Genomic DNA, 13,934 nt, shown 5'->3' with positions numbered 1-13,934 from the left:
CACTGCCTCACTCGCCTGCTTTGCCTGCCGGCGGCACGGTGAACCTTGATGGTGAAGGAAGGTCTGTCTCCCTATCTATTGTTGTTTGTGCTCTTCATATCATTCATCAGCGGGTCCTGATCTCAGTAATTGTCCGTTCGCTTGTCTAAACGTTCGGCATAACCACGCATGTTCACTTGCACTGCAGCGTCAACCAACGGTCGGGTCTTTGTCGAACCCAGCAGACGATCCTAGATGGAGGGTTGCATTGTGGTGGCTACGCACATGTGACACGGCGACTCATTTTCCCTGTCTAACTTGGATTATGACTCGTTCCAACCCTTACGGGACCACACGCCCTGGAGATTGCCAGCTACTGCACGATCTTTCTGAAGCCCGCCCATCTGGAACACACTGGCAGGCCACTTCTTCAACGGCAGACCCTCCGCAGCGGCCGGTCTTTCCGGGCGTTCCGCAAATCAGTCAAATGATGGTCAGCGCCATACGGCACACCAATCAGCAGGGAGGCCTCTCGTCGGGCTCGAAAATTAGGTTTGACAGATGCCCGATTCGACCTTGCGCTTTGATATCAAACGGCTCGCTTCTCGTACCGAAGCATCGGCCATGTGCTGGAAACAGTCACTTGCAGAGGCATGATCTCCCTAGTAACATGAGAGGATTTCTGCCCTTCAGTGGAGACCGAGAGAAGTTCTCCCCGGATCAAATTTATTGAATCAGGGAGTCCTGGTCAACCTCAAACTATAATGACACTGCTTTTTTTGAAGACGGGACACCAAATGGAACGTTGACCGCGCAGTTGCACAGTATCACTCATGTCTTGCATCAGTGGCCCCTCCCTTATGGCCCCAGATTGCATGTAGTCCGGTGGGCAGAATTTTGAGGCCAATATATTAAGCTATAGCCTTAAGAGTGGGCTAGCCTTATGTTAGGGATGAGAAATTGGTTAAAGTACAGGCCGCGCAACATCTCGGGGGGCGACCTGAGCCAACATGGAGAGTTCTGTCGAGATTTTTCCACTATGTTCCCGATGACCTCTTTGCCATTTTAGCGACATGTCAACGCGGTCCTGGACACCATGTTACATCTTCAGCCACAGGGGTAATCAGGAACCCGAGTGATCTCGCTACAACGGTAGCCCGCGACCGTGGGCTCAGGTAATTGAGGAAGGATCATCGGTTGGGCAGACTCTCTATTCTGAAACCTCTATCAACCTCTCACGGTTGAGCCTGAGCTGATTGTCTCACCGGAGAAGCAATAATCGTACGTCCAATATCACTCTGCTCATTATAGAATGCTGTCGGTACGTTCGCTTGCTCTAACCTCTAACCGCATGAGGTCGATGGTACAACGTGAAGAGTCTAGCGCAGTCTCACTATTAAGCAAGCTATGTCTGATGTGCTGAAGTGCCTGCTTTGAGGTTTGTGCACAGGAATTTGAAAACTACAGTCTATACTGTGGCATCTCAGTGATGATGGATAGGAGTATTCTCATTGGCTCCGCCAAGCGTTGATCGACAGCTGACATGACGAATATGTGTTGCATGAAAGCAGGCTGGTGCTGACAACAGAGAATGCGGGGTGCTGGTGGAGAGCAGAGACGACTGCTGCCTCACACCAACATCAACACGCCTGCACAAACAACAGCATCTCATACGTCTATGTAACCTGCGTGTGTCGCGGTTGATTCTCGCGCTTTGGATAAGAGACCGCACAGAACGTAGAGGGCTCACTGTAGACACACATTATGTCATCAGCCATAGATGACATTCTCGCCAAGTACACCCTGCAACCTCACGAAGCAGATACGTCCGGGAAGCTCCTCGGGGCGTCTTTCACGGTCGTGGGAAATCAAAGTCTGTCCATACTGAACCGGTTCGCGAGTTCATTCTGATTTCTCGCAGATGTATTGTACACAGGTGGGTCGGGTCGCCAAAACTTCCCTCAAACTGCAGTCCCTTGGACTGCGAGGTCCTTCTCTTGGATCGCGTCAATGACGAAGCTTGTCACGACCACATGTCTCTTGCATCTCGTGGAGCAGGGCAAAGTCGAACTTGATGTCGATGTGAGGCACATAGTCCCTCGGCTGGGCAAGATGCAGATCCTTAAGGGGTTCGACAGCGATGGAACCCCCAAACTCGAAGGCAACTCAAACGCTATTACTTTGAGGCATGTTCGGCATGGCCATTGATACAGCCACTTTAGCTAATCGCAAGCCAGAATGTTGCTCACTCATACTGTCGGTCTAGGCTATGATCTTGCCGACCCCGATCTTGTTCGATGGTCGCAGTACATCGGTCGTAAAGACACTAATCTCGACTGGAGCCTGGACGGCTTCGACACCCCATTCAAGTTTGCACCTGGTGAAGGCTGGTACTACGGCACGGCTGTGGACTGGGCTGGGCAGCTACTTGAAGCACTGACGGGCAACACCATTGAGGCTTACATGCAAGATCATGTTCTTGACCCTCTCGAAATGCGCGACACTGGATTCTGGCCTGGCAAGCTAGACCACGTCCAGGACCGTGCTGTTGCCTGGTCATGTCGAGGCGACGACAAGACGAGCCTCAGCCCTGGACCCAAGCTCACGCCGACAACTCACGAGATTGTGAGTGGAGGGGCGGGGTTGTACTCAACGGCAGACGACTACGGACGCTTTCTTCAAGGGCTGCTATCGGGAGCGTTGGTCAGTGAAACTACTTTGAGGGATATGTTCACGCCACAGCTCGACGTGAGACAGTCAGACATGCTCAACGCAATCGCAGGCCAGTTCCACGACATGTTCGCCCCAGAGTTCCCCGCCAATATGCGACTCGACCACGGCCTCGGCGGCATCATAAACATGGCGGACGTGGGTGGGAAGCGACGGAAGGGTAGCCTCTCGTGGTGCGGCATGTGCAATGGACGCTGGTGGATCGATCGGGAGGCGGGTATCGCAGCCGTTCTTGTTGTCAATGTTCTGCCACTTGGAGATCCGGTCGTGAACAAGCTCCTCGACGAGCTGGAACGGGCGGTGTACGGGGGCTTGCTTCATGCAAAACAGAGTTAAAGATTATTTTTCTTTTCTTTTTTCTTTTTCGGTGGCCATGGACTACTTCATTCTGGTGGTGGCTCTACAGACTCCAACACGTTGATCAGGACCTGCCTGCACTGTGTTCTGTACTGGTACACCATGCGCTGGTTTCGAGTGGCGTTCGTGTCTTTGTCTAGTTCAAAGTCTGACTGCTCCAGCTTTTCCAGCTCCTGCATGGCTTTTGCTTGAATAATGGCCATGGTCTGTTCCAAGATGGGCCTGAACTCGTCGGGAAGCTTGCCCGTCAACACGGCCTTCAGGCGTTCTTCGTCAGTATCCTTGGCGTCTGATGGAACGCTGATGGTATTTCGCTGCTCGGGTGTTGTCTGGAGGAGGAACAACTGCCAAATGAGGGCATCTTGCACGTGGCGAAAGGCGGGCAGCACTGAGGCCTGGTCGATATCGGGCAGAGTCAGCTGCCGATGGGCCGCCAGAGAGCTTGGATCAGCGACCGGGCGGAGAGAGAAGAAGAAGGAGCGCGGCTTGGCAGAGTCTGCGAGTGACGAGGCCGTTTCGTCGGCCGTTCGAAGTTGCAGGTGCACAAAGTCATTGTGAACGGTCGGCGATTCGGGGATGAGGAAGCCGTATGCCAGCATGAGCTCGGCGTTGGTCTTTGAGCCGTAGTTATTGAAGACTTGGGCGCCAGAATCGTATGCGTCGAGCGTTTTGAGGACTGTGGTGCTCGTACCTGGAGCAACATCCCACGAAATCCTAGCCGAATGCGAGTGGTTTCCAACATCGAACAGGGGCATCAGAATATGAAAGTCATCAATCGCACACCCTTCGGGCAGAGGCAGACTCTCGTGATTAGGAACCACCCGAGAAGGCCTGAAGCTGCGACTGGTAAAAATGCTGTAGGCCCAGTTGTAGAGGAGGCGTGTGTAGTCATTCGCATTCGGCAAGGCTTCGAGCAGCGGAGTAGCCTGTTTGTATTCGGCCTTGAGCCGGGCCTTGATCTCGGCAACAGCAGTGTAAATGTTGGTGTCCTCCAATAACTCAATGTCATCAGAAGGCCACAGTGGCGGTAGACTCCATGAAGATAACTGGTCCGGCTGAGGAAGCGTGCAAATGTAGGGATACCAAAAGGACTCGCGCCCTAAGAGGTACTGTTTGATAAGAAAGAAGCGGGCGACGACATGCGGGGGTACAGTTTCGACAAACTCTCTTGGCAGAGGCTGTGCGTCATCGTGGGATTCATGCCCGTGGCTTTTGAGGTCGAGGGCGTTCAGAAACGATAGTGCGAGACTGAAGGGACAGGTGACGATAGTCTCACCAGGGCGAAGTTGCTGCCCGACTCTCACACGAAAAGAATTGCCAGTATCGTTGTCGTTGAAGATTTCAATAGCGGGATGGAGCTCCGCGCCATGAGAGCTGGCCCAGGAAGTGAGCGCCTCCATGGAACCGATGATATCAACCTTGCGTGAGCTTCGAAGGCTATGAGATGGTGGGGTAGTGAAGTGTGTGGGTGTGAGAATTGAAGATTGTGAGTTGGTGTGGGTTGTGACGTAACTGCAAAGTGGGGGGGTTCCTACAGTGCGTGCTCTCCCCTTTCTTCCCTATCATGCACCGTAAACTTCTGTGCTTGGGCTCTCGCACAGTCTGGTGGGATATCTCATTTTGACAGTGCGCAATGTCTGATAAATGATCCTGCTAAGACATCGACTTTCTACTGAAGTAGAGAAAATTGAGGACTCTGAATCACTGTATCTGCGCTACTGCAGCAAGGCTTTCCGGACTATTGCTCCATCTTTGGATTCATGTAGCCCGCTGTTCTGTGCAAAAGCCTTCCTTTGACTGGGCGAAAGCACACAACTTCGCGCCTTTCGGTTCATTCGGCTTCAACACCGGGGATGAAAGGGCAGACAAGCCGAACGACGGCATAGGCTTTTGGGCTTGCCAGCCTTATCGGTTCACCTTGACGTTGCTCTCATCTCGATGACGGACTCAATACATGGGGCGTCAGATTCTATGCCCTGCCCAAGAAGCAACGATTGTTACTCAAGTGTGCCCATGTGACTGGCTGCACCATACGTCAATCCGATCCATCCTCTTTCGACGCCTTCTTTCTGCTCAAGGCCAAATCTGGTTCATATGGTTTCATATCTTGCAAGGATGCCGACTGTGGCTTCAGAGAACTTACAGTTATGAAGACTTAGAATATTGCATTGGTTAGCAAGCCTGCAGCATCACCACCCATTCGATGTACTAACCGCCCATAACTTGTGGCCGGCTACAATCCTACTGGTTAGAGTTGCCACCATTTCGATCTGATTAGGGAACATACAGCGAGCTGGAACGGGTAAATTGAAGCGGCGAATCGGTCCCGGTTGTGGCGGACGCTCAGTATTAAACATGTGAAAGGGCTACTTGAGCAGGGGACTAGGGTGTGACTTATCAAGCAAAAGGACAGGGAAGATGTTCAACAGCATCGAGATCGTCTTGTTGTATGAGATTAACCGCAGCCCTTCGAAGTTTGTGAATTGGGTTGTTTAAGGCCATCAAAGAGTGGGTGTGATGCAGACTGTGTCTAGTGGATGGAAGAAGGTTCTTCATTATTTTAATGGGCGGACAGGCCTAACGCTCATAGTCTTCATACCGCATAGTGGACAGGCCAACAATTTCAATGAGTCCATAGTTGTCTTTTCGAATGGCACAACCTATAAACGCTAACTCACCAAATTCACAAAGTATAGCTACAGAAATCCCATTGACAGAATTGGCGGACAGGAAAATGATGGATGCTAATGAGAAACCTAGTGGTAGTCTGGATGCGACGAAACAGAAAGACCCAGGATAACCTTGGTAGCCTTTCAACAGCTCACAGGAGATCAAATCGACCGAATGGAAGGACTACAATGAGTATCGGATCGAACACCAGCCTTTCGGCTGTGCATGACCCAAGGTAATCACATAGGTCGGCTGCTCCGCGACTGGCTCGCGACTTTAACGGTGGGTTACACAACCATGCGCCGGTTCGCCAAGTTTCGAGGTTCTGGGTATGTCTCACCGCCGCTCTCACGTCACGACCGGGTTACAATGTTACGCACACTGGGGAACCTCCGACTGGTGCCGGCGGCCGCACCTTGCCATCAACTGACGCTAGACTGCTTAGGCATCCGAACTATTTTGTTCCCAACGTAAGGGTGTAGTCGCAATATAAAGACCACCTCTTCGGTATTGGCCGGCTCCCAAGCACGGGATAGAACAGGCGAGCCTGAGCCACACAGTCGGAACACGCGCTTACGCATGCAGGAGGCGCTTACATCCCTTTTCCGACGTCCCGTAACCTGGCCCAGCTCCAGGTCGTCGTCAAGTGATGAACCTCTCACTAAGAGTTTGCCAAAGATGGCAACCTTCAGGTCCACCGGTCGTTCTCGAAAGCAATGTTGTGCGCGTCGTGGTACTCAGCCTCGGTCAAATGGCGGCTTGTCGGTGGCAATCTCGCCATAGTTGTGATCAATGTGATGAAAACTCTTCCCTTGTTTGGATACCAAGTCAACGTCAAGTTTGGATGTGGCTTACATGTGTCTTTCTTCTCCATCAATGATGACCAATGTAATGACAGGATCTCGGCCGCTTCACGTCGAGGTTCATCAAGCGTTCAAAACGCGTAAACCAGGATTCTCCATTTGGACGACTTACCCGACGGATGTCATTTTCAGCCTTCTAGTTGCGAGAAGTGCACCCCGCGGTTTTGATGTACCTCTTGGGCACTGTCAGAGGACAAAGAGACACCCAGTGGCGCAAGATCCCGTCGTCGTCATTGCTTCCATCAAGGCAGCGTCTAGACCACCTCGTGACAATTGCCCAACATTTTGTCAGTCCACAGCATCTCGTTGGTGATGGGGCGGCGCATCCGTGCTGTTGAACCAGAAGGGATACGGCGACAGGTATAAAGGGGGGCCCTCCGCCGGTGATGCTGTTCTGATTTCTTGAACACCATCACCAACAGACAGACAGAACTCAAAAAGCCATCTCAATAACCCAAGCCTTTCATTATGCACTTCGCTACCATCACCACCACTGCCATGGCAGTCTTTGTCGGGCTCGCCTCTGCTGGCATCCAAGCCCGCCAGGCACAGCCCACATGCAACCCTGGCCAGTTCATCTGCGGCTTCGAGCTTAACAGTCAGTAACGACATGCCTACAAGGACTCAGTTTGACTGACATTCTCCAGCTCTCGGACGTCCCCTTTCGCAGCGTGAAGACGCAATCCGCCGCAAGCAACTCGAGCCTACCCAGGTCCGCCTCGACGGCCTCTTCCGTTGCGTGACCCCCAGTGCATCAGCCCCTAACGGCATCGAGTACGTATTCGGTTGCCGCAACACTGCTGGCGTTGAGGCCCAGGGCCAGTGCAACCCGCAGTTCTCAAAGACTCCTACGGACCCAAACGCGTACTGCCGCAACGGCCCCCCCAACCCGGCTGCGAAGTAGGCGTCTTTCGTTTGGAAGTCCACTCTTGCCGTGCGGTTCCAAGATCAACAACAATCGCACGAGAGGTAATCCGGCCGAGGTTCTTTTCCCTTCTGATTTGTTCGCACTCATCACGCTGGCCAGCTTGTCATTCATTTGAGTCACGTCGTCGGTTAGTCCACTGAAACACGAATATAACTCTGATTTGGATCCAAACATGAAGAAACAAAGAAGTGAACTATGGGATGCGTGATAAAAAAGGCGAGGCCTACGTCTTGCAAACACTTGTCGACATCATTTTTCTATGTTGCCAAGTTTTCGTGCGTGCCGTCAAGCCTAGAGACCACGAACTCCATCTCTCCCTCATCTGATTTTGTCTATCCCTTTAGTGCCCGAATTCGGCCTCAGTACTTCATATGATCGACAGCCGAGTGGCAGAAAATAAAATTCGCCAATCGTGTTAAAGGATATAGCGCGCAGTACATCTAGATGCCTGTACGTTACCTATATTTCACAGATGTGCTCGCCCTCATTCCTGTACTGAACATGTAGCTGCTGAGGTCCACATCAAAGCTCTTCAGACAGGCGGTGATTAGTGTATGTACTGAAGAAAAGCTTGGGCACTAAAGGGATAACTTGTTAGGTTCAAGAAATGTAATTTTGCGCTGTAGACACAGCCCTGTTGCACATCTAAGTACACTGCAGCGAAAGCAATGGTGCCTCAGTTAAAGCGTTCGAGTCCTTGTGAGCCCCGAGTGTAAGACAAATGTCAGTGTACGGAGGTTGGTTTTGAAGAGCTGCTTGATGACTTCGACAAGCTGTTCAGAATGGCGAACCCAGACCAGTGGCCACTCTAGACGCGGCATGTCTCGAGGCTGGGACCGTATGCCTACATAGCTTACACGCTTACCTCGTGAAAGCTCGAGTCTTTTGCCTCGCATGTCCTCGTACGGCAAAGAGGCGCGGAACATCAATGACGCAGCTATCAGCAGACTGCGTCACCATACAGACCTGCCATCCAGCCTTCACATCTGATAGTCTGTTGTGCTCAAAGCATCTTAGTCCATGTGGGGTTGTGTTTGTGGATGGGTCCCTCACACCTTGCTGGGTTCCATCGAGCTACAACTGACAGGCCGGAACCCTCCCGGGTCGCACTGCCAGTCAGGTAAAGGGCGGAAGCGATAAGCTTTAGATGCTGAGAAACATACTGATACAAGACTGGAATTCTTTTGGGCAGTGGCGAGTTTGGTAGCGTTTCCGGGCTAACAAGGATTGGAACGACCACATGGGCAGCCTCCTGACATATGTCGAAGTAACACAACGGAGACAGCACAAAGCATAGCGCTTCTCCTACGGAGATATGATCTGACGAACTTGGCAAGGCAATCCCGGCGCCTGCATGGATCAGGCAGGTACAGCAGGCAAGGCAGCCATCGTATGATTTTGATCAGACCATCAGTCATCACGTGGGAATGCATCCAAGGCACATTGTGCTCGAATGTAGGTCTCGCATCGGGCTAAAGGATACGAACAAGGCAAAGAAGATATAAGGAGGATCTCAAGTTCAAGATAAACTACCCGTTGCTTGATGTTTCCCTAGACACCTGGCATCTGACAGAAGACTTGAGGCATCTTAGTGGTGATTGATCTGGTGGGGGGGGGGGTAGGGGGTTTGGTTACCAACAGCGGAGCACAGGCACACCCAGCTGCTGTACCCCGCCGAAGGCAGCACTAAACCCCCCCCCACAAGCTGTCACCCAACCCGTCAGCTCGTTGCAGCACGTCAACCCCGCCGAGCTGGGAGGCAGCTCAGCTTCGATAATAGCAAGTACTTCGCGTCACAGACGCCATGATGCAAAAGCCTCCCGCATTGTGCCATCTAATTACACCAAAAAGTACTGGCGTGCAGAGAATACCTTGTAGATCTCGGAAGTCCGACCACAGCCAAGTCCAAGTGGCTCAGAACACGCAGCATTGCATGTTGCCACCAACCTGGCACTACTGGCCCTGGCCCCAGGGCATGGTCGATTCTTCCACGAGACTCCGGCGGCGAATTCTTTTTCTTCTGCCATCTATCTTGATTGGCGAGGGCGACGGGACACGACAACGGCCTCCCACACCGACACTTCCCGTCGCCCTGCATGCTCGATGAAGGAGGCAGGCCGGGCAGCCACTGTCGCCAGAGGCTTCGCAGTTGAGGAAGGGGCGGGCAGCTATCACCGGCCCGGAAGGAAGGAAGCATGGCTCTTCATCAAGACTGGGGCAGCATGATTGGTAGGAGGCCGGGTTCAGCGCCAGCCAGGCCGCTTGCAGCAAGTACAAACCCAAGGAGCCGCCTGGATGCAGGCTGGCCACTTCGTTCCTACCAACGAGCGTGAAGGAAGGCCCTTCCGCGTCACCTTGTCACCACCGTAGCTTCCTTCGATGTACCGTCGCACCACACGAGATATGGCAGGCACAACAGCTCACGCCCGCGGGTGTACCTTCCGATTGATGCTCCGCCCTGGGCCCGATTCCAACCTTATGCCCTCGTAACGCGACACAGCTGGGGAGGATTAACTGGCGGTCTACGGTGCCCGAGTGGCTCGCGAGGCCTCGGGGCTGGCTTGGGAAAGGACCAAGACGAGATCATCCCGTCCCTCCTTCTCCATGCACTCACACCAAGCTCTTTCCATTTAATACTGCAAAGCCGCATTTCCCCCTCGTTGTCTGTTCAGCTTCTTTGTCTCGCCCTCTTCGCCTCCATGGTCTTGCTGAGGCATCCATTGACCGATCAGTACATCCACTGACCTGCACCTTTGCATCTTGACTCGAACAGTCCACTCTGCTGGGATATTGCAAGTTCGTGGCTAGCTTTCACCCAGAAACTCAATTCATTCTCTTCCCCGCGTCGGCCGCAATGACGCCCACACAGGGCCGCAAGTTCTCAACGGGCACCTCGGTGCACCGGAAGAGACAGATGAGCACCATGCACGAGCAGGGCAACACCTTTGGCCCAGCATTGACGGTCAGCAGCCCTACACTTAGCCCCTCTGTCATCCAGCTTACCTGTGTACCGGTTTCCGTCCTGGAATTATTCTGCTGACGTAGATGACTCTTAATCAGACTCTCTATGTTGGCATTTCGGCTGTCTTTGCCGATGATCATACTGCTGTCGTGGCCACTGCTGTCCACGATACCGTTTACCTCGTTGACTTCACCGTCAAGAATGTTGTGCTTGACGATGCCCTTCGTATGGGGGAAGATGCCATTGCTGACTACGTCATTTCTACCCTCGAAGGCTATGAGCGGGAGAACTATTCCAAGTTCATCGGTGCCGGCCTTCCCACGACCCTCAAGTACATGAGTCCTAGCCTATGCTCGCGTCTCTGGCTCGAGCTCGATATCGTCCCGGTTGTCACTCGTCCCGACGATGAGCACAAGGGGCAGAACTTTTGGGACGTCAAGCGGGTTGACGAGCAGGCGGACTCGATGGCCCGAAAGTGTATCATGAACTTCGGGCCGTCCCTGGTGCCTCTTCTGCAGGTTGGCTTCCGCGGTGTTGTTCAGACCGATGCCGGATTCCGTGTCCACCTCACCACGGTGCAGAATCACAAGGATACATGCGGTTCTGCCACCTGGGATGCCATGATGCACTACGCCACCAAGCTGCGAACCAACAACGTCAAGGTGGCCTTCTTCAGCAGCACCCCCCAAGGTGGCGGTGTTGCCCTAATGCGTCACGCTCTCGTACGTTTCTCCCGAATGATGGGCGTCGATCTGACGTGGTATGGTATGTTTGCTCCTTCCACCAACGCACCGGCTTACGTGTCCGCCTCCCCCCCCCCCCCCCCCCCCCGGCCCGGCTCTGTCACTAATCAAAACTGCAAAGTGCCCAAGCCGCGCCCTGGCGTCTTTCGCATCACCAAGAACATTCACAACATCTTGCAAGGTGTCAGCCACCCCGACCAGAGAATCAGTAGGGATGAGAAGCAGAGTATTATCGACTGGATCACCGACAATGCTAACCGATATTGGCTGTCCGAGGGTGGCCCGCTGCGCCCCCCCGAGGAGGGTGGTGCAGATGTTGTCATGGTGAGTCTCTCCCCCAACCTAACCCCCCCACTCCCTCCGGCCGGCTTGCCACCCGGGTGCGGGGAATCTAGATCTCGCCTTTAGTGGAGCAATCGGCACGCTCCCCACGATAGTTCTTGGAGCTTCAATCTGGCAACGGTGCTGACGTTCGATCCCTAGATTGATGATCCCCAAATGCCTGGCTTGATCCCTTTGATTAAGAAGATTACACCTAAACGACCGGTGTTGTACCGCTCGCACATCCAGATTCGCAACGACTTGACCACGAAGGATGGCACGCCGCAAGCTGACATTTGGGACTTCCTCTGGAGCAATATCCAACATGCCGACATGTTCATTAGCCACCCAATACCCAAATTTGTCCCCCACAATGTCCCATCGGAGAAGGTTGTTTACTTCCCCGCCACCACTGACTGGCTCGACGGCCTCAACAAGCCGTTGAACGAGTGGGACACTGGTTACTACGGCCATATCTACAACGCTGCCTGTCACAACCAGCGTATGACAGAGGTTGCTTGGCCTGCACGCAAGTACATTATCCAATGTGCCAGGTTCGATCCCTCCAAGGGCATCCCGACCGTCATTGACTCTTACGCCGAGTTCCGTCGCTTGTGCGACGAAAAGGGCGTAACTGAAGTCCCTCAGCTGGTAGTGTGTGGCAACGGCTCGGTGGATGACCCGGACGCCAGCATGATTTACGACCAAACAATGGCTCAAATCGAGGAGCACTACCCTCATTTGAAGCAAGACTGCAGTGTCATGCGCCTCGAACCTAACGACCAGCTCCTCAACACTATGCTGGCCAATGCACATGTTGTACTCCAGCTCTCCACACGCGAGGGCTTTGAAGTCAAGGTGTCCGAGGCCCTCCACGCCGGCTGTCCTGTCATCGCCACTCTCGCTGGAGGCATCCCTCTCCAAGTCAAAGACAAGGTCAACGGCTTCCTAGTGGAGCCTGGCGACTGGCAAGCTGTCGCTGGCTACCTTCTTGATCTGTTCACAGACGACGAGCTACATCAGAAGATGAGCCATGCCGCAGCCACGGGTGTCAGTGATGAGGTCGGCACGGTAGGCAATGCACTTGGTTGGTACTACCTAGCATCCAAATGGGCCGAGGTTGGCGTTAGGCCCGGCCTACGAGGAGATAGAAAATGGGTTAATGACATGGCTCGCGATGAAGCTGGCAAGCCGTACGCCGATGGCGAGAACCGTTTGCCTCGGCATTTCACCCAGGAGCCGAATCTGCCAAGTGTGGAAGGGGAATCTGTTCAGGCTTGATTGATCCCAAGCCAGTGGTGTGCAAAAGTTAGTCGGTGGACAGGTCGATGATGTCTCTTTGTACGATCAACCCGCCAAGTGCTCGGGCAGCATATCGATCAGGGTGCAATCGTCTGCCTGGTTTTGGTCTGCATTTCCTTATCTTCTGTCCCTAATGTTCCTTGTTGTTTGCTTGTTAGACACAAAGTACCAGGTTAGAAAATACATACAACATGTCTGATTTCCGCCCACGGCTTTATTGGCGCATCGTGTCGGCGTCAATTTCGAGCTCCGGGAACGCGCTGGGGACCGATGTGGCTCGCTGCAAATGACGTCTCACGGAAGTTTTGTTGTTAAAGAACATTGGATTTAGCTGTAACGTCCTGACATCAAACCGTCGGGGCAGGTTCAGTCGCCAGGCAGCGCAATTTAATGTTATGCCATTGGCTGTGGACTTCTGGAGGCCTCGTTCAATGGCCGAAAGCTCCGAGACTGTTCGGAATATAATCATGCCATTGGGACATAGCCTTCGGGATAAAGAAAATGCACACTGTGCTTTGGAACTATAACAGGTATCCATGAGTCTCGAAGCAAGCAGGCTCAAACGAAGTATCGCCTGTATTCCCAACACGATTGCTCTTCTCAAGGCCTTGATCGTGCTCACCAAAAATGTCACTCAACCCAGCACAAGCAAACTTCTTAGGTCCCTTCCACCTTGTTACATATTCAACACTTCTCGGAACACAATTGTTCCAATCATTTATCAATACCAAGATTTGCTACCAAGCCCTGCCCCGGTCTGCGTTCACAACACTTCAGAAGCGCCTCTTTCCAATCTACTTCAAGGTGCAATCTGTTCTCGTCCTCACTACAATTATCACTTATCCCCTGGGCCCCTTTGAGCAGTCCGAAGGATCTTTTACCCTTGATTCTAGCTGGCATCACAGCATGTGCCAATTTCTTTGTCTTCGGACCTCAAACGTTGACGACTATGGTTTGCTGCATTTATCAGGGTAGGTTAAGCTTCGTGCGGTTTAATAACTATGGAAGCACTGAAGATTCACAGAGACGACAGACAAGAAGAACGGCATACCTGCAGGGGAGGCGAGTGAAGATATGCG

At 53.0% G+C, this 13,934-nt stretch overlaps 4 protein-coding genes across 4 annotated transcripts; 3 read left to right on the top strand and 1 right to left on the bottom strand.

The window, feature by feature from the left end:
* Positions 1 to 1,743: 1,743 nt before the first annotated feature.
* D7B24_002864 (uncharacterized protein) lies at positions 1,744 to 3,045 on the top strand (the record flags this gene model as incomplete). Its single annotated transcript, XM_028637061.1, has 3 exons — positions 1,744 to 1,852; positions 1,901 to 2,108; positions 2,217 to 3,045. 3 exons carry the CDS (start codon positions 1,744 to 1,746, stop codon positions 3,043 to 3,045), a joined length of 1,146 nt encoding a protein of 381 aa, XP_028490976.1.
* A 47-nt stretch (positions 3,046 to 3,092) lies between these two features.
* D7B24_002863 (uncharacterized protein) lies at positions 3,093 to 4,466 on the bottom strand (the record flags this gene model as incomplete). Its single annotated transcript, XM_028637060.1, has 1 exon — positions 3,093 to 4,466. The coding sequence occupies one exon, from the start codon at positions 4,464 to 4,466 to the stop codon at positions 3,093 to 3,095; it is 1,374 nt and encodes a 457-aa protein (XP_028490975.1).
* Positions 4,467 to 7,067: 2,601 nt separating this feature from the next.
* On the top strand, positions 7,068 to 7,503 carry D7B24_002862 (uncharacterized protein; the record flags this gene model as incomplete). Its single annotated transcript, XM_028637059.1, has 2 exons — positions 7,068 to 7,197; positions 7,247 to 7,503. 2 exons carry the CDS (start codon positions 7,068 to 7,070, stop codon positions 7,501 to 7,503), a joined length of 387 nt encoding a protein of 128 aa, XP_028490974.1.
* A 2,878-nt stretch (positions 7,504 to 10,381) lies between these two features.
* D7B24_002861 (uncharacterized protein) lies at positions 10,382 to 12,834 on the top strand (the record flags this gene model as incomplete). The annotated part of the gene is made up of 4 exons (XM_028637058.1): positions 10,382 to 10,534; positions 10,588 to 11,254; positions 11,354 to 11,556; positions 11,716 to 12,834. The coding sequence occupies 4 exons, from the start codon at positions 10,382 to 10,384 to the stop codon at positions 12,832 to 12,834; spliced, it is 2,142 nt and encodes a 713-aa protein (XP_028490973.1).
* Between the last annotated feature and the right edge of the window lie 1,100 nt (positions 12,835 to 13,934).

Source organism: Verticillium nonalfalfae (genome assembly GCF_003724135.2).
Source record: "Verticillium nonalfalfae strain VnAa140/NRRL 66861 chromosome Unknown scaffold_174, whole genome shotgun sequence".
Taxonomy (NCBI): domain Eukaryota; kingdom Fungi; phylum Ascomycota; class Sordariomycetes; order Glomerellales; family Plectosphaerellaceae; genus Verticillium; species Verticillium nonalfalfae.
This window is presented reverse-complemented; position numbering and strand designations above follow the sequence as displayed.